The sequence below is a fragment of the Toxotes jaculatrix genome, chromosome 22, assembly GCF_017976425.1.
Source record: "Toxotes jaculatrix isolate fToxJac2 chromosome 22, fToxJac2.pri, whole genome shotgun sequence".
NCBI classification, from domain to species: domain Eukaryota; kingdom Metazoa; phylum Chordata; class Actinopteri; family Toxotidae; genus Toxotes; species Toxotes jaculatrix.
The window spans coordinates 12,982,552-13,002,905 of record NC_054415.1 but is presented as its reverse complement, the minus strand read 5'-3'; the positions used below and the strand labels follow the sequence as shown (position 1 = coordinate 13,002,905).

General features: G+C 34.4%; 2 protein-coding genes across 3 annotated transcripts in view; both read right to left on the bottom strand.

Annotated features, from left to right (window-relative positions):
• The window catches only part of plxnc1 (plexin C1), a 103,906-nt gene that overhangs the window by 40,856 nt on the left and 42,696 nt on the right, over nt 1-20,354 (bottom strand). The window lies entirely within an intron of this gene.
• Nucleotides 11,806-20,354, bottom strand: part of LOC121176380 — a 37,000-nt gene continuing 28,451 nt past the window's right edge. Inside the window, exons 7-10 of the mRNA XM_041030429.1 lie at nt 18,545-18,649; nt 12,933-13,037; nt 11,944-12,048; nt 11,806-11,828 (exon numbers count right to left, since the gene is read on the bottom strand). Of these exons, the coding sequence (XP_040886363.1) occupies nt 11,816-11,828; nt 11,944-12,048; nt 12,933-13,037; nt 18,545-18,649 (328 nt within the window). The 3' untranslated portion in view covers nt 11,806-11,815. The remainder of the gene's footprint in view (nt 11,829-11,943; nt 12,049-12,932; nt 13,038-18,544; nt 18,650-20,354) is intronic.

Sequence of the window (20,354 nt, the reverse complement as noted above, 5' to 3'; positions counted from 1 at the left end):
GTGTGTGTGAAAAGCATTGGGGTTGGTGTAGGTTTACAGTGTTTGTGTCTGTGTCAGTGTCGTCTGTAGGTGGAAGCATATATGCAGTTGTGATCTGGACACAATTGTGTATATGTGGAAGCCTATGGGCAGATAGTGTTGGAAGCATGGGTTGAAGTGTGTAGCTCTGTGTTGTGTATGTGGTTGTGGCCAGTCTTAGTTGTCAATGTGTGTAGGTGATGTGGATTTTTCAGGCCAAGCTGTAGACCCAGTCAAGGGCCAGTTGAAGCCGGGTGCAGGGCCGGCTCAGTCCCCACACCTTAATCTTTTAGTCTCTTAAGTTTTTTGTCTTCTTCAAAATTCGAAGTATTCAAGTCTTCCTCAGAGAAAATGCACAGAGTCCATCAGAGAGGCCCATCCAGGAAGCTTTATTATACAAACACAGTGTCTTCAAGCATGAGAAGCCCTGCAGGAACATCTGAAAAATCACCCAAAATACATCATATTTTATACAAGGGTTGGACACTTCTGGGTGTGAGTGGGCATGTCCTTTTCTTTCACTTTGTTTGGTGCGTTTTTACTGTTGTCAGATCTTACGTCAAATCTATCTTTTTTCCTGGAATTTAGCAGGCTTTATCTTTATTGTTGTCTCTGCTTATCTCAAGTGTACCACAATAGTCCATTTCAACTACACTTTGTGTTTAATGGAATCTGGATTTCTTTTGACTGTTTTTTTTTTTTTTGTTTGTTTTTTTTGTTTTTTGTTTTTAATAACTTTTAAGGCTACCTTAACAGACTCTATCATACATCTCCTTTTCAGTGTTATTGAAATTAGCAACAGGCAGAGTGGGGAATAAGAGTGCAACATGAGAGCAATATGAGAGCAACACGTGCAGGGTAAAACTTCAGGACAACAGCAGCTGCTAGATAGGCAACACTAGTGGAATGCTCAACACAGGAGCATACACAGATGAGTAAAGTATAGGGGGGTCAAGATGGGAGTAACATAAGAATTGTTATCAGAGTATGTGGAGCAGGGGAGACTTACACCTTTGTTGTATAGAGTGGCGCCCAAGGCAGCCACAGGTGCAAGGTAGGCTGTGCTCCAATGGAGATCAGTGTGGGAAACAAAGTAGAGGTGTGTGTGTGTGTGTGTCTGTGTCTGTGTGTCTGTGTGTGTGAGAGAGAGTGAGATGCAGAGAGCAAACAGAGAATAAGGTCTAGGATAAGCAGGACACAATTGGATTTGCGCACATTGAAGAATATACAAACACATTGCACAAAATCTCACACTACAGATGTCACATGGGTCAGTGTAGGTTTAGTGTGTGTGTTAGATGTAGTGACTCTTGATGTAGAAGCTGTCAGTAGTTGTGTATTGTTGATGGAGCTGTGAGGACAGGTGTTTAGGTGCTGCACTTGGGCCTGTAGGTGTGAGTCTTTGTGTGGCTGTGTTTTGCAGGTTCTGGCGGAGTCGGGCTCCAATTGTGGCGTGGGTCTGCAGGCTTGTCTTGATGAAGATTGGCATGAAGGTCATGGAGGAGGTCACAGTCAAAGTAGGCCTCCTGCTGCATCTGGAGGTTTTGCAAAATGTTTCAAAATGCAAGGCTAGACTTTCTTTCTTCCTGTGGCTCATGTTTACTTTCTTTGTACATTGTGCAAGATAGAGCAGCTGATCAAGAGGACCACGAGAGACAAGGTGAGAGCAAGCATGTTGGTCAACATCTCTCAGTCTTGTGTTTTGTTCAGTGTTTTTACACATGTCCATTAAAGTGTCTCTTTCCAGCAGATTGGGGCTCCAACTTGGGTGAGGCCATAGCCAGGGTGGAGCTCAGGTACGCCCCCTACTGTTTGTGTAGGGGGCGTGTAAGTGTAGCAGAATGTTTAAAATAGGTTTGACTGTTTGTACCTGGATCTGATGTAGAGTGTGTTTGTCCTGTGCAGGATGGAGCAGCTGATCCAGAGGACCATGAGAAACAAGGTGAGAGCAAGCATGTTGGTCAGTGTTTCTCCAGATATGCATGCATTCATTTCTGTGTGTGAGAGTGAGTGTTTTTCTTTGTGTGTTGTGCAGGATGGAGGAGCTGCTGATCCAGAGAACCATGAGGATGCATGTTGGTCAATACTGCTCACTGTTTCTACACTGAAGGATCCATTTGTGTACACTCCCAAACAAGAAGAGGACCATGAGAAGATGCATGCTAGCCAATATTTCTCAATGTTTCTGCTTTGAAGGATTCAGTTGTATCTTGCTAGTTGTTTGTTGTGTGTATTTTTTATTGTTTTTGGGGGGGGGGGGGGGCACTGGGGTCCAACTAGGTTTAGAGTGTGTGTTTGCTATTTCCAGGCTGTTGCACAAGTGTTGTTATGTGGAAGCACATTATGCAGTTGTGATCTGGACACAACTGTATATGTGTGGAAGCCTATCAGCAGGTGGTGTTGGAAGCACAGGCTGTATTGTGTAGTTAAGTGTTGTCGGGCTTAGTTGTGGGTATTTTTCACTACATGGATGGCACTGGGGTCAGTGTGGGTTTAGTGTGTGTGAGACATAACATAGTTGGTGCTTGATGGAGAATAAAACTTATGCATGCATTAATGTCTCCTCCTTTCTTTCTGGGTGCGGCTGCTTCTGGCTGAATGGCCATCCAACTTTGAGGCTATGGGCAATGTGGAGCTCAGGTAAGGCCCCTGCTGCAGCAGGAAGTCAAGCAAAAATATTACAAGTTCAAGGACTGACTTGATGAGTATCCAAAACCAATGTGTTTGTGTTTTTTCAGCAGGAGAGAGGAGCTGAGTGAGAGGACCATTTGAGACCAGGTGAGCAAGAGCCACATTGTAGTCTTTCTACACTTATGCATGCACTAATTTTAGTGTGTGTGTGTGTGTGTTGTAGGTGTATGTGGAGTGGAGCCAGTGAAGGTGCTGCTGGTGAGGAGAGAGCGCCATCCTGTGGGAGTGAGGGACACACCGCGGCTGTTGTGTGTTGTCAGAGCTCTTTGTGGTAAGTGGATTTTAAAATAAAATCAAGGGCAGTTTCAAAGGTGGTTTGTGTGCTGATGCATCCAGTTTGTGTTTCTCTTGCAGGATTGCAGAGCTTATTTGGAGAGCCATGAGAGACCAGGTGAGACGTCGCCTGTTGGTTAACATTGTTTAGTGTTTCTCTACATATGCATGTGTTCATTTCTGTGTGTGTGTGTGTGTGTGTGTGTGTGTGTGTGTGTGTGTGTGTGTGTGTGTGTGTGTGTGTCTGAGTGTGCGAGCTTTGGAAGTGCAGGCTTGTCTTCAACTCAGTTTAGATGTGGCTTTGTTCTGTATCCAGGTGCATTGGAGTTTGGGTCTGGCTGAGTATTGTCAAGGCTTAGTTGTGGATGGATTCAGTGCGTGTGAAAAGCATTGGGGTCGGTGAAGGTTTACAGTGTCAGTGTCGTCTGTAGGTGGAAGCATATATGCAGTTGTGATCTGGACACAATTGTGTATATGTGGAAGCCTGTGGGCAGATGGTGTTGGCAGCATGGGTTGAGTTGCGTGTCATGTTGTCAGACTTAATTGTGGGTAACTGTCAATGGCCCTGGGTTGGGTGTAGGGTGTGTGTTCAGCAGTGCGGATGAGGCCATGGCCAGTGTGGGGCCTAAGTAGGCCTTCAGCTGCACCTTGAGGTGTTGCTGAATGTTGAAAATTTCAGGTTTAATATCCAAAGTGTGTCTGTGTGTGCGCCTGCGCCTTCTCTGCAGGAAGGATGAGCTGCTCTAGAGGATCATCAGAGGGTAAGAGAAAGCACATAAATCAACATTGCTCAGAGTTTATACACTTAAACATGTATTTGTCTGAGTGTGTTTAGCAGGTAGCTGCATCTGGCTGAGTGGGACTCCAGCTTGGATGAGGCCATGGCCAGTGTGGAGCCCAGGTACGCCCCCTGCTGCATGTGGAAGTGTTGTAAGATGTTTTAACTTCCAGAGTTTGACTTGCCTATCACCTATGGCTAATGTTGAGTGTGTTTCTTTGTGTGTTGTGCAGGATGGAGGAGCTGCTGATCCAGAGAACCATGAGGATGCATGTTGGCCCATACTGCTTCTACACTGTTTCTACACTGAAGGATTCATTTGTGTACACTCCCCAACAACTGTGTGTGTACTGCGTCAGAGTGGAAGACCAGGGGAAAAAACCTCAAGGACTCATCAATCACAGTGGTCATGTGACTGTAGGCCTGCTGAAGCAGGGATGGAACCACTGTCTAAACGCTTCGGCTTCAAAAGATGGACACTGTTGAGAATAACATCACTAGTTGTGCATGATGGAGGAGCTGATCAAGAGGACAATGAGAAGATGCATGTTAGCCAATATTGCTCAATGTTTCTACACTGAAGGATTCATTTGTGTACACTGCCCAACAACTGTGTGTGTACTGCATCAGAGTGGAAGACCTGGGGAAAAAACCTCAAGGACTCATCAATCACAGTGGTCATGTGACTGTAGGCCTGCTGAAGCAGGGATGGAACCACTGTCTAAACGCTTCGGCTTCTAAAGATGGACACTGTTGAGAATAACATCACTAGTTGTGCAGGATGGAGGAGCTGATCAAGAGGACCATGAGAATATGCATGTTAGCCAGTTTTGCTCAGTGTTTCTGCGTTGAAGGATTCATTTGTATCTTGCTGGTTGTTTGGGTTTGGGTTTTGTTTTTGTTTTTTTGTGTTCAGCAGGTGGCTGCATCTGATGTAGAGTGTGTTTGTCCTGTGCAGGATGGAGAAGCTGATCCACAGGAGATCGAGGGCCTCATTGGGAAGTGTTTGAGTTTAATTTGTGCTCCAGTGTTAGAGCAAGCTTGTTGTATAGTTTTTTTTCTTTTGTCTCTCCTACCTCGCTCTTTCTTGCTCTCTCTCTCTGCTCCTCTGTGTGTGAGTGTGTGAACTGCAGGCTTGTGTCTGCAACTCAGCTGTGATAGGCTTAGTCTTGAGTGTTGTCTCTTGCGGTTACTCTGGATTGCATAGTGTTTTGTTTGCTGCTGGGGTTGTGGAGGGGTTTTTGTGATTGTAAATAAAGTTGTGATTGAAACTCATTTCTTTTATGGCTGTGTTTCTTTAACGATGTGCGACCCGTTTAAAACTGCATGGACTGTGGAGAATGTGATGTGTTGGGCTCCACATTTTAACTTAACATGTTCACTGGAGTTAAAGGAGTCAATTTTACCGGAAACATCCACACACTTTGTCATTACAGTATCAGCACATGTTGCTGCTGATGATCGCCACAACGCTGCTTCTGCCGCCGCCGTCCTCGCTTGGCCCCAGGTTCTCAGATTCTCTGCTCCACCGAGGCCCCTGTGAGAGGAAAACAGAACACAATTTAGTCTACAAACTTTTGCAAGAATCCACCACAATTCATGAAACTCTTTTGACTCACTTAGCCCCTCGCCTGCAGTCTCACTGTCTTCCTCTTTTGACACCACTCCCATTTCACAGCAACCTGCGTACACCCCTCACCAGGTATGCCCCCTGCTGCATGTGGAAGTGTTGTAAGATGTTTTAACTTCCAGTGTTTGACTTGCCTAGCACCGATGGCTAATGTTGAGTGTGTTTCTTTGTGTGTTGTGCAGGATGGAGGAGCTGCTAATCCAGAGAACCATGAGGATGCATGTTGGCCAACACTGCTCAGTGTACCTACACTGAAGGATTCATTTGTGTACACTCCCCAGCAACTGTGTGTGTACTGCATCAGAGTGGAAGACCTGGGGAAAACTCATCAATCACAGTGGTCATGTGACTGTAGGCCTTGTGAAGCAGGGATGGAACCACTGTCTCAATGCTTCGGCTTCAAAAGATGGTATAGTGTAGATCGTGTAGAATAGTGTAGAGTCGAGTCATGTAGTTTAGAGTCGTAGAGTGAGTTCCTGAGTTTATTTCGTTGTTCGGGAGAAGTTAGTTTCATTTGTTTTGCAGTTTGGAAGGAGTTTGTAGTTTTTTTCGTAGTTTGTTTCGGAATTTTTTTCAGTTTTTTATCGTAGTTTGTTCATAGTTTGTTTCAGAATTTTTTTCATAGTTTGTAGTTTATTTCGGAACTTTTTCCAGTTTTTTTCCGTAGTTTGTTCATAGAATTTTTTCCAGTTTTCGTAGTTTGTAGTTTGTTTCGAATTTTTTTTTTTTTCGTAGTTCATTGTTTCTTTCAGGGGTTTTTTTGTAGTTTGTTTCAGAATTTTTTCCAGTTTTTTTCCTAGTTTGTTCAGTTTGTTTTGGAATTTTTTTTAGATTTTTTTCATAGTTTGTAGTTTGTTTCTGATTTTTTTCCAGTTATTTTTCGTAGTTGATAGTTTGTTTCGGAATTTTTTTCATAGTTTGTTTCGGATTTTTTTCCATTTTTTCGTGGTTTGTCCGTAGTTTGTAGTTTATTTTGGAATTTTTTCCAGTTTTTTTTCGTAGTTTGTTCATACTTTGTTTCGGAATTTTTTTCAGTTTTTTTCATAATTTGTTCATAGTTTGTTTCGGAATTTTTTTCAGTTTTTCGTAGTTTGTTTCGGATTTTTTTCAGGTTGTTTTCATAGTTTGTAGTTTGTTTCGGAATTTTCCCAGTTTTTTTCCGTAGTTTGTTCATAGTTTGTTTCGGAATTTTTTCCAGTTTTCAGTTTTTTCATATTTTGTTTTGAAAAATTTTTCTTTTTTTTTTTTTATTTCAGACTTTTTTCCAATTTTTTTCATAGTTTGTTCATAGTTTGTTTCGGAATTTTTTTCAGTTTTTTGTAGTTTGTTCATAGTTCGTAGTTTGTAGTTTGGTTTGGAATTTTTTCCAGTTTTTTTCATAGTTTGTTTCGGAATTTTTTTCTGTTTTTCGTAGTTTGTAGTTTATTTCGGATTATGTTTTGGATTTTTTCCCAATTTTTTTGTAGTTCGTAGTTTGTAGTTTGTTTCAGAATTTTTTTCTGTTTTTCGTAGTTTGTAGTTTGTTTCCGATTTTGTTTTGGATTTTCTTCCAATTTTTTTGTAGTTTGTTCGTAGTTCGTAGTTTGTTTCGGATTTTTTTTCAGTTTTTTTCCTAGTTTGTTTCGGAATTTTTTTCAGTTTTTCGTAGTTTGTATCGGATTTTGTTTCAGATTTTTTTCCATTTTTTTCGTAGTTTGTAGTTTGTTTCGAAATTTTTTTCAGGTTTTTTTGTAGTTTGTAGCTTGTTTTGGAATTTTTTTTTAGGTTTTTTCGTAGTTTCTTCATAGTTTATTTCAGAAATTTTTCAGGTTTTTTCATAGTTTGTTCCTGATTTTTTTTAAATTTGTCGTAGTGTGTTTCGGATTTTGTTTCGGATTTTTTTCCATTTTTTTTTTCGCATTTTGTAGTTTGTTTTGGAATTTTTTCCAATTTTTTTGTAGTTTGTTCATAGTTCGTAGTTTGTTTCTGAATTTTTTCCATTTTTTTTCGTAGTTTGTTCATAGTTTGTTTCGGATTTTTTTTCAGTTTTTTTCATAGTTTTTTCATAGTTTGTTTCAAACTATGTAGTTCATAGTTTGTTTTGAATTTTTTTTTGGATTTTTTTGTAGTTTGTTCTTAGCTTGTTTTGGAGTTTTTTTTCGTAGTTTGTTCATAGTTTGTTTCGGAATTTTTTCCAGTTTTCTTAGTTTGTTCGTAGTTTGTTTCGGAATTTTTTCCAGTTTTTCTTTCGTAGTTTGTTTTGGAATTTTTTCCAGGTTTTTTTTGTAGTTTGTTTTGGATTTTTTTCCAGTTTTTCTTTCGTAGTTTGTTTCGGAATTTTTTCCAGGTTTTTTTTTGTAGTTTGTTTTGGAATTTTTTCCAGGTTTTTTTTTGTAGTTTGTTTTGAAATTTTTCAGTTTTTTTCATAGTTTGTTCATAGTTTGTTTCAAACTATGTAGTTTCTTCATAGTTTGTTTTGAATTTTTTTTTTGATTTTTTTGTAGTTTGTTCTTAGCTTGTTTTGGAGTTTTTTTCGTAGTTTGTTCATAGTTTGTTTCAGAATTTGTTTTTAGTTTTTTTCATAGTTTGTAGTTTATTTCAGAATTTTTTCCAGTTTTTTTCCGTAGTTTGTTCATAGTTTGTTTCGGAATTTGTTCCAGTTTTCTTAGTTTGTTCGTAGATTGTTTCGAAATTTTTTTTCAGTTTTTCATAGTTCATAGTTTGTTTCGAAATTTTTTTCAGTTTTTTTTCGTAGTTTGTTTCGGAATTTTTTCCACTTTTTCTTTCGTAGTTTGTTTTGGAATTTTTTCCAGTTTTTTTTTTCGTAGTTTCTCTCTGAATTTTTTCCAGGTTTTTTTTGTAGTTTTTTTTGGAATTTTTTGCAGTTTTTCTTTCGTAGTTTGTTTCGGAATTTTTTCCAGGTTTTTTTTGTAGTTTGTTTTGGAATTTTTTCCAGGGTTTTTTTTGTAGTTTGTTTTGAAATTTTTCAGTTTTCCGTAGTTTGTTCATAGTTTGTTTTGGAATTTTTTTCAGTTTTTTTCGTAGTTTCGGAACTTTTTTCAGGTTTTTTTCATAGTTTGTAGTTTGTTTAGGAACTTTTTCCAGTTTTTTTCCGTAGTTTGTTCATAGTTTGTTTCGGAATTTGTTCCAGTTTTTTTCAGTTTTTCGTAGTTTATATCAAACTATGTAGTTTGTTTTGGAATTTTTTCCAGTTTTTCTTTCGTAGTTTATTTCGGAATTTTTTCCAGATTTTTTTCGTAGTTTGTTTCGGAATTTTTTCCAGTTTTTCTTTCGTAGTTTGTTTTGGAATTTTTTCCAGTTTTTTTTTTCGTAGTTTCTCTCTGAATTTTTTCCAGGTTTTTTTTGTAGTTTTTTTTGGAATTTTTTGCAGTTTTTCTTTCGTAGTTTGTTTCGGAATTTTTTCCAGGTTTTTTTTGTAGTTTGTTTTGGAATTTTTTCCAGGGTTTTTTTTGTAGTTTGTTTTGAAATTTTTCAGTTTTCCGTAGTTTGTTCATAGTTTGTTTTGGAATTTTTTTCAGTTTTTTTCGTAGTTTCGGAACTTTTTTCAGGTTTTTTTCATAGTTTGTAGTTTGTTTAGGAACTTTTTCCAGTTTTTTTCCGTAGTTTGTTCATAGTTTGTTTCGGAATTTGTTCCAGTTTTTTTCAGTTTTTCGTAGTTTATATCAAACTATGTAGTTTGTTTTGGAATTTTTTCCAGTTTTTCTTTCGTAGTTTATTTCGGAAATTTTTCCAGATTTTTTTCGTAGTTTGTTTTGGAATTTTTTCATGTTTTTTTTGCAGCTTGTTTTGGAATTTTTTCCAGTTTTTTTTCGTAGTTTGTTTCGGAATTTTTTCCAGGTTTTTTTTGTAGTTTGTTTTGGAATTTTTTCTATTTTTCCTTTCGTAGTTTGTTTCGGAATTTTTTCCAGGTTTTTTTTGTAGTTTGTTTCAGAATTCTTTTCAGGTTTTTTTTCGTAGTTTGTTTCGGAATTTTTTCCAGTTTTTTTCAGTTTTTCGTAGTTTATATCAAACTATGTAGTTTGTTTTGGAATTTTTTCCAGTTTTTCTTTCGTAGTTTATTTCGGAATTTTTTCCAGATTTTTTTCGTAGTTTGTTTTGGAATTTTTTCATGTTTTTTTTGCAGCTTGTTTTGGAATTTTTTCCAGTTTTTTTTCGTAGTTTGTTTCGGAATTTTTTCCAGGTTTTTTTTGTAGTTTGTTTTGGAATTTTTTCCAGTTTTCCTTTCGTAGTTTGTTTTGGAATTTTTTCCAGGTTTTTTTTGTAGTTTGTCTTGGAATTTTTTCCAGGTTTTTTTTTGTAGTTTGTTTTGAAATTTTTCAGTTTTCCGTAGTTTGTTCATAGTTTGTTTTGGAATTTTTTCCAGTTTTGTTAGTTTGTTCGTAGATTGTTTCGAAATTTTTTTCAGTTTTTTTTCGTAGTTTCGGAATTTTTTTCAGGTTTTTTTCATAGTTTGTAGTTTGTTTAGGAATTTTTTCCAGTGTTTTTCCGTAGTTTGTTTCAGAATTTTTTTCAGGTTTTTTTTCGTAGTTTGTTTAGGAATTTTTTCCAGTTTTTTTCAGTTTTTCGTAGTTTATATCAAACTATGTAGTTTGTTTTGGAATTTTTTCCAGTTTTTCTTTCGTAGTTTATTTCGGAATTTTTTCCAGTTTTTCTTTTGTAGTTTATTTCGGAATTTTTTCCAGTTTTTTTCCGTAGTTTGTTTCGGAATTTTTTCATGTTTTTTTCTTAGTTTCGTTCGGAATTTTTTCCAGATTTTTTTCGTAGTTTGTTTCGGAATTTTTTCCAGATTTTTTTTGCAGCTTGTTTTGGAATTTTTTACAGTTTTTTTTCGTAGTTTGTTTCGGAATTGTTTCCAGTTTTTCTTTCGTAGTTTGTTTCGGAATTTTTTCCAGGTTATTTTTGTAGTTTGTTTTGGAATTTTTTCCAGGTTTTTTTTGTAGTTTGTTTTGGAATTTTTTCCAGGTTTTTTTTTTGTAGTTTGTTTCGGAATTGTTTCCAGTTTTTCTTTCGTAGTTTGTTTCGGAATTTTTTCCAGGTTTTTTTTGTAGTTTGTTCTCGAATTTTTTTCAGTTTTCTTTCGTAGTTTGTTTCCGAATTTTTTCAGTTTTCGTAGTTTGTTCGTAGTTTGTTTTGAAATTTTTCCGTATTTCGTAGTTTGTTTTGAAATTTTTCAGTTTTTCGTAGTTTGTTCGTAGTTTGTTTTGAAATTTTTCAGTTTTTCGTAGTTTGTTTTGAAATTTTTCAGTTTTCGTAGTTTGTTCGTAGTTTGTTTCGAAATTTTTCAGTTTTTCGTAGTTTGTTCGTAGTTTGTTTTGAAATTTTTCAGTTTTCGTAGTTTGTTCGTAGTTTGTTTTGAAATTTTTCAGTTTTCGTAGTTTGTTCGTAGTTTGTTTCGAAATTTTTCCGTTTTTCGTAGTTTGTTCGTAGTTTGTTTTGAAATTTTTCCGTTTTTCGTAGTTTGTTCGTAGTTTGTTTTGAAATTTTTCCGTTTTTCGTAGTTTGTTCGTAGTTTGTTCGTAGTTTGTTTTGAAATTTTTCAGTTTTCGTAGTTTGTTCGTAGTTTGTTCGTAGTTTGTTTTGAAATTTTTCAGTTTTCGTAGTTTGTTCGTAGTTTGTTTTGAAATTTTTCCGTTTTTCGTAGTTTGTTCGTAGTTTGTTCGTAGTTTGTTTTGAAATTTTTCAGTTTTTCGTAGTTTGTTCGTAGTTTGTTCGTAGTTTGTTTTGAAATTTTTCAGTTTTCGTAGTTTGTTCGTAGTTTGTTTTGAAATTTTTCCGTTTTTCGTAGTTTGTTCGTAGTTTGTTCGTAGTTTGTTTTGAAATTTTTCCGTTTTTCGTAGTTTGTTCGTAGTTTGTTCGTAGTTTGTTTTGAAATTTTTCAGTTTTTCGTAGTTTGTTCGTAGTTTGTTTTGAAATTTTTCAGTTTTTCGTAGTTTGTTCGTAGTTTGTTCGTAGTTTGTTTTAAAATTTTTCAGTTTTCGTAGTTTGTTCGTAGTTTGTTTTAAAAATTTTCAGTTTTCGTAGTTTGTTCGTAGTTTGTTTCGGATTTTTTTTCAGTTATTTTTTTTTCATAGTTTGTCCGTAGTTTGTTCCGGAATTTTTTTTTTTCAGACACGGCACAGTTTCAGCGTAGCCTCACTTCATACATTGCAAAATAAGAACAGCCAACAAGCAGACAACTGCAAATGGGTACAAATCAAGCCTTTAATTTGCAAACACCCTCCAAAGCCCCAGATGCAATTCTTCCTCTTCATGGCCCAGGACACACACCAACTGCCTCTGACCCGACGCTTCCTGAATTGAACACAGAAACGGAGACAGTGAGACACAAATGAACAATGAATGGTAAAAAAAAAAAATAAAAACAAAAGACTGAGCGATGTTGACCAACATGCTTGCTCTCACCTCTTCTCTCATGGTCCTCTTGATCAGCTGCGCCATCTTGCACAACGTACAAAGAAAGTGAGAATGAGAACATGAGCCACATGAAGAAAGAAAGTTTAACCCTGCATTTTGAAACATTTTGCAAAACCTCCAGATGCAGCAGGAGGCCTACCTGAGCTCCACTTTGACTGTGACCTCCTCCATGACCTTCATGCAAATCTTCATCAAGACAAGCCTGCAGATCCACGCCACAATTGGAGCCCGACTCCGCCAGAACCTGCAAAAGACAGCCACACAAAGACTCACACCTACAGGCCCAAGTGCAGCACCTAAACACCTGTCCTCACAGCTCCATCAACAATTCACAACTACTGACAGCTTCTACATCAAGAGTCACTACATCTAACACACACACACACTAAACCTACACTGACCCATTTGACATCTGTAACGTCATTAAAGTCATACTTTAATATGACCTCAAAATGTCCTAAAAAACATCATAGTATAGTAAGGCATCAAAATCGGCCAAAAAAAGTCATACTTTAGTATGACCTCAAAATGTCATAAAAAACGTCATAGTATAGTAAGGTATCAAAATCTGAAAAAAAAGTCATACTTTAGTATGACCTCAAAAGGTCATAAAAAAACGTCATAGTATAGTAAGGCATCAAAATCGGCCAAAAAAAGTCATACTTTAGTATGACCTCAAAATGTCATAAAAAACGTCATAGTATAGTAAGGTATCAAAATCTGAAAAAAAAGTCATACTTTAGTATGACCAAAAAATGGCATAAAAAAAGAAGGCATCAGCCTTACTATACTATGATGTTTTTTTTATGACCTTTTGAGGTCATACTAAAGTATGACTTTTTTTTTGATGCCTTACTATACTATGATGTTTTTTATGACATTTTGAGGTCAAACTAAATTGTGACTTTTTGGCCGATTTTGATGCCTTACTATACTATGACGTTTTTTAGGACATTTTGAGGTCATACTAAAGTATGACTTTTTTTGGCCGAGTTTGATGCCTTACTATACTATGACGTTTTTTAGGACATTTTGAGGTCATACTAAAGTATGACTTTTTTTGGCCGATTTTGATGCCTTACTATACTATGACGTTTGCAAAACCTCCAGATGCAGCAGGAGGCCTACCTGAGCTCCACTTTGACTGTGACCTCCTCCATGACCTTCATGCCAATCTTCATCAAGACAAGCCTGCAGATCCACGCCACAATTGGAGCCCGACTCCGCCAGAACCTGCAAAACACAGCCACACAAAGACTCACACCTACAGGCCCAAGTGCAGCACCTAAACACCTGTCCTCACAGTTCCATCAACAATACACAACTACTGACAGCTTCTACATCAAGAGTCACTACATCTAACACACACACACACTAAACCTACACTGACCCATTTGACATCTGTAACGTCATTAAAGTCATACTTTAATATGACCTCAAAATGTCCTAAAAAACGTCATGGTATAGTAAGGCATCAAAATCGGCCAAAAAAAGTCATAGTATATTAAGGTATCAAAATCGGCCGAAAAAAGTCATACTTTAGTATGACCTCAAAAGGTCATAAAAACGTCATAGTATAGTAAGGCTGATGCCTTCTTTTTTTATGCCATTTTTTGGTCATACTAAAGTATGACTTTTTTTTCAGATTTTGATGCCTTACTATACTATGACGTTTTTTATGACATTTTGAGGTAAAAAAAAAATTGTGACTTTTTTTGCCTGAAAAAAATGCCATACTATACTATGACGTTTTTTTATGACATTTTGAGGTGAAAAAAAATTGTGACTTTTTTTGGCCGAAAAAAATGCCATACTATACTATGACGTTTTTTATGACATTTTGAGGTGAAAAAAAATTTTGACTATTTTTGGCCGAAAAAAATGCCATACTATACTATGACGTTTTTTATGACATTTTGAGTCCGAAAAAAATTTTAACTATTTTTGGCCCGAAAAAAATGCCATACTATACTATGACGTTTTTTATGACATTTTGAGGTGAAAAAAAATTTTGACTATTTTTGGCCCGAAAAAAATGCCATACTATACTATGACGTTTTTTATGACATTTTGAGGTGAAAAAAATTGTGACTTTTTTTGGCCGAAAAAAATGCCATACTATACTATGACGTTTTTTATGACATTTTGAGGTGAAAAAAAATTTTGACTATTTTTGGCCGAAAAAAATGCCATACTATACTATGACGTTTTTTATGACATTTTGAGGTGAAAAAAAATTTTGACTTTTTTTGGCCGAAAAAAATGCCATACTATACTATGACGTTTTTTTATGACATTTTGAGTCCGAAAAAATTTTTGACTATTTTTGGCCGAAAAAAATGCCATACTATACTATGACGTTTTTTATGACATTTTGAGGTGAAAAAAAATTTTGACTATTTTTGGCCCGAAAAAAATGCCATACTATACTATGACGTTTTTTATGACATTTTGAGTCCGAAAAAAATTTTGACTATTTTTGGCCCGAAAAAAATGCCATACTATACTATGACGTTTTTTATGACATTTTGAGGTGAAAAAAAATTTTGACTATTTTTGGCCGAAAAAAATGCCATACTATACTATGACGTTTTTTATGACATTTTGAGGTGAAAAAAAATTTTGACTATTTTTGGCCGAAAAAAATGCCATACTATACTATGACGTTTTTTATGACATTTTGAGGTGAAAAAATTTTTTCACTTTTTTTGGCCGAAAAAAATGCCATACTATACTATGACGTATTTTATGACATTTTGAGGTGAAAAAAAATTGTGACTTTTTTGGCCCGAAAAAAATGCCATACTATACTATGACGTTTTTTATGACATTTTGAGGTGAAAAAAATTTTGACTATTTTTGGCCGAAAAAAATGCCATACTATACTATGACTTTTTTTATGACATTTTGAGGTGAAAGAAAATTTTGACTATTTTTGGCCGAAAAAAATGCCATACTATACTATGACGTTTTTTATGACATTTTGAGGTGAAAAAAAATTGTGACTTTTTTTGGCCGAAAAAAATGCCATACTATACTATGACGTTTTTTATGACATTTTGAGGTGAAAAAAAATTGTGACTTTTTTTGGCCGAAAAAAATGCCATACTATACTATGACGTTTTTTATGACATTTTGAGATGAAAAAAAATTTGACTATTTTCGGCCGAAAAAAATGCCATACTATACTATGACTTTTTTTATGACATTTTGAGGTGAAAAAAAATTGTGACTTTTTTTGGTCGAAAAAAATGCCATACTATACTATGACGTTTTTTATCAAATTTTGAGTCCGAAAAAATTTTTGACTATTTTTGGCCGAAAAAAATGCCATACTATCCTATGACTTTTTTTTATGACATTTTGAGGTGAAAAAGAATTTTGACTTTTTTTGGCCGAAAAAAATGCCATACTATACTATGACGTTTTTTATGACATTTTGAGGTGAAAAAGAATTTTGACTATTTTTGGCCGAAAAAAATGCCATACTATACTATGACGTTTTTTATGACATTTTGAGGTGAAAAAACTGTTTGACTTTTTTTGGCCGAAAAAAATGCCATACTATACTATGACGTTTTTTATGACATTTTGAGGTGAAAAAAATTTTTGACTATTTTTGGCCGAAAAAAATGCCATACTATACTATGACGTTTTTTATGAAAATTTTGAGGTGAAAAAAAATTTTGACTATTTTTGGCCCGAAAAAAATGCCATACTATACTATGACGTTTTTTATGACATTTTGAGTCCAAAAAAAATTTTAACTATTTTTGGCCCGAAAAAAATGCCATACTATACTATGACGTTTTTTATGACATTTTGAGGTGAAAAAAAATTTTGACTATTTTTGGCCCGAAAAAAATGCCATACTATACTATGACGTTTTTTATGACATTTTGAGTCCGAAAAAAATTTTGACTATTTTTGGCCGAAAAAAATGCCATACTATACTATGACGTTTTTTATGACATTTTGAGGTGAAAAAAAATTGTGACTTTTTTTGGCCGAAAAAAATGCCATACTATACTATGACGTTTTTTATGACATTTTGAGGTGAAAAAAAATTGTGACTATTTTTGGCCGAAAAAAATGCCATACTATACTATGACGTTTTTTATGACATTTTGAGGTGAAAAAAAATTGTGACTTTTTTTGGCCGAAAAAAATGCCATACTATACTATGACGTTTTTTATGACATTTTGAGGTGAAAAAAATGTTTGACTTTTTTTGGCCCGAAAAAAATGCCATACTATACTATGACGTTTTTTATGACATTTTGAGTCCGAAAAAAATTTTGACTATTTTTGGCCGAAAAAAATGCCATACTATACTATGACGTTTTTTATGACATTTTGAGATGAAAAAAAATTTGACTATTTTCGGCCGAAAAAAATGCCATACTATACTATGACTTTTTTTATGACATTTTGAGGTGAAAAAAAATTGTGACTTTTTTTGGTCGAAAAAAATGCCATACTATACTATGACGTTTTTTATCAAATTTTGAGTCCGAAAAAATTTTTGACTATTTTTGGCCGAAAAAAATGCCATACTATCCTATGACTTTTTTTTATGACATTTTGAGGTGAAAAAGAATTTTGACTTTTTTTGGCCGAAAAAAATGCCATACTATACTATGACGTTTTTTATGACATTTTGAGGTGAAAAAGAATTTTGACTATTTTTGGCCGAAAAAAATGCCATACTATACTATGACGTTTTTTATGACATTTTGAGGTGAAAAAACTGTTTGACTTTTTTTGGCCGAAAAAAATGCCATACTATACTATGACGTTTTTTATGACATTTTGAGGTGAAAAAAATTTTTGACTATTTTTGGCCGAAAAAAATGCCATACTATACTATGACGTTTTTTATGAAAATTTTGAGGTGAAAAAAAATTTTGACTATTTTTGGCCCGAAAAAAATGCCATACTATACTATGACGTTTTTTATGACATTTTGAGTCCAAAAAAAATTTTAACTATTTTTGGCCCGAAAAAAATGCCATACTATACTATGACGTTTTTTATGACATTTTGAGGTGAAAAAAAATTTTGACTATTTTTGGCCCGAAAAAAATGCCATACTATACTATGACGTTTTTTATGACATTTTGAGTCCGAAAAAAATTTTGACTATTTTTGGCCGAAAAAAATGCCATACTATACTATGACGTTTTTTATGACATTTTGAGGTGAAAAAAAATTGTGACTTTTTTTGGCCGAAAAAAATGCCATACTATACTATGACGTTTTTTATGACATTTTGAGGTGAAAAAAAATTGTGACTATTTTTGGCCGAAAAAAATGCCATACTATACTATGACGTTTTTTATGACATTTTGAGGTGAAAAAAAATTGTGACTTTTTTTGGCCGAAAAAAATGCCATACTATACTATGACGTTTTTTATGACATTTTGAGGTGAAAAAAATGTTTGACTTTTTTTGGCCCGAAAAAAATGCCATACTATACTATGACGTTTTTTATGACATTTTGAGTCCGAAAAAAATTTTGACTATTTTTGGCCGAAAAAAATGCCATACTATACTATGACGTTTTTTATGACATTTTGAGGTGAAAAAAAATTGTGACTATTTTTGGCCGAAAAAAATGCCATACTATACTATGACGTTTTTTATGACATTTTGAGGTGAAAAAAAATTGTGACTTTTTTTGGCCGAAAAAAATGCCATACTATACTATGACGTTTTTTATGACATTTTGAGGTGAAAAAAATGTTTGACTTTTTTTGGCCGAAAAAAATGCCATACTATACTATGACGTTTTTTATGACATTTTGAGGTGAAAAAAAATTTTGACTATTTTTGGCCGAAAAAAATGCCATACTATACTATGACGTTTTTTATGACATTTTGAGGTGAAAAAAATGTTTGACTTTTTTTGGCCGAAAAAAATGCCATACTATACTATGACGTTTTTTATGACATTTTGAGGTGAAAAAAAATTTTGACTATTTTTGGCCGAAAAAAATGCCATACTATACTATGACGTTTTTTATGACATTTTGAGGTGAAAAAAAATTGTGACTTTTTTTGGCCGAAAAAAATGCCATACTATACTATGACGTTTTTTATGACATTTTGAGGTGAAAAAAATGTTTGACTTTTTTTGGCCGAAAAAAATGCCATACTATACTATGACGTTTTTTATGACATTTTGAGGTGAAAAAAAATTTTGACTATTTTTGGCCGAAAAAAATGCCATACTATACTATGACGTTTTTTATGACATTTTGAGGTGAAAAAAATGTTTGACTTTTTTTGGCCGAAAAAAATGCCATACTATACTATGACGTTTTTTATGACATTTTGAGGTGAAAAAAAATTTTGACTATTTTTGGCCGAAAAAAATGCCATACTATACTATGACGTTTTTTATGACATTTTGAGGTGAAAAAAATTTTTGACTTTTTTTGGCCGAAAAAAATGCCATACTATACTATGACGTTTTTTATGACATTTTGAGTCCGAAAAAAATTTTGACTATTTTTGGCCGAAAAAAATGCCATACTATACTATGACGTTTTTTATGACATTTTGAGGTGAAAAAAAATTTTGACTATTTTTGGCCCGAAAAAAATGCCATACTATACTATGACGTTTTTTATGACATTTTGAGGTCATACTAAAGTATGACTTTTTTTCTTGCTAATTTTGCTGCCTTACTATACTATGAAGTTTGCAAAATCTCCAGATGCAGCAGGAGGCCTACCTGAGCTCCACTTTGACTGTGACCTCCTCCATGACCTTCATGCAAATCTTCATCAAGACAAGCCTGCAGATCCACGCCACAATTGGAGCCCGACTCCGCCAGAACCTGCAAAACACAGCCACACAAAGACTCACACCTACAGGCCCAAGTGCAGCACCTAAACACCTGTCCTCACAGTTCCATCAACAATACACAACTACTGACAGCTTCTACATCAAGAGTCACTACATCTAACACACACACACACTAAACCTACACTGACCCATTTGACATCTGTAACGTCATTAAAGTCATACTTTAATATGACCTCAAAATGTCCTAAAAAACGTCATAGTATAGTAAGGCATCAAAATCGGCCAAAAAAAGTCATAGTATAGTAAGGTATCAAAATCGGCCGAAAAAAGTCATACTTTAGTATGACCTCAAAAGGTCATAAAAACGTCATAGTATAGTAAGGCTGATGCCTTCTTTTTTTATGCCATTTTTTGGTCATACTAAAGTATGACTTTTTTTTCAGATTTTGATGCCTTACTATACTATGACGTTTTTTATGACATTTTGAGGTAAAAAAAAAATTGTGACTTTTTTTGCCTGAAAAAAATGCCATACTATACTATGACGTTTTTTATGACATTTTGAGGTGAAAAAAAATTGTGACTTTTTTTGGCCGAAAAAAATGCCATACTATACTATGACGTTTTTTATGACATTTTGAGGTGAAAAAAAATTGTGACTTTTTTGGCCCGAAAAAAATGCCATACTATACTATGACGTTTTTTATGACATTTTGAGGTGAAAAAAAAATTTGACTATTTTTGGCCGAAAAAATGCCATACTATACTATGACGTTTTTTATGAAAATTTTGAGGTGAAAAAAAATTTTGACTATTTTTGGCCCGAAAAAAATGCCATACTATACTATGACGTTTTTTATGACATTTTGAGTCCGAAAAAATTTTTAACTATTTTTGGCCCGAAAAAAATGCCATACTATACTATGACGTTTTTTATGACATTTTGAGGTGAAAAAAATTTTTGACTATTTTTGGCCCGAAAAAAATGCCATACTATACTATGACGTTTTTTATGACATTTTGAGTCCGAAAAAAATTTTGACTATTTTTGGCCGAAAAAAATGCCATACTATACTATGACGTTTTTTATGACATTTTGAGGTGAAAAAAAATTGTGACTTTTTTTGGCCGAAAAAAATGCCATACTATACTATGACGTTTTTTATGACATTTTGAGGTGAAAAAAAATTTTGACTATTTTTGGCCGAAAAAAATGCCATACTATACTATGACGTTTTTTATGACATTTTGAGGTGAAAAAAATTTTTCACTTTTTTTGGCCGAAAAAAATGCCATACTATACTATGACGTTTTTTATGACATTTTGAGGTGAAAAAATTTTTGACTATTTTTGGCCGAAAAAAATGCCATACTATACTATGACGTTTTTTATGACATTTTGAGGTGAAAAAAAATTTTGACTTTTTTTGGCCGAAAAAAATGCCATACTATACTATGACGTTTTTTATGACATTTTGAGTCCGAAAAAAAATTTGGACTATTTTTGGCCGAAAAAAATGCCATACTATACTATGACGTTTTTTTACGACATTTTGAGGTGAAAAAAAATTGTGACTATTTTTGGCCGAAAAAAATGCCATACTATACTATGACGTTTTTTATCAAATTTTGAGTCCGAAAAAATTTTTGACTATTTTTGGCCGAAAAAAATGCCATACTATACTATGACTTTTTTTATGACATTTTGAGGTGAAAAAGAATTTTGACTTTTTTTG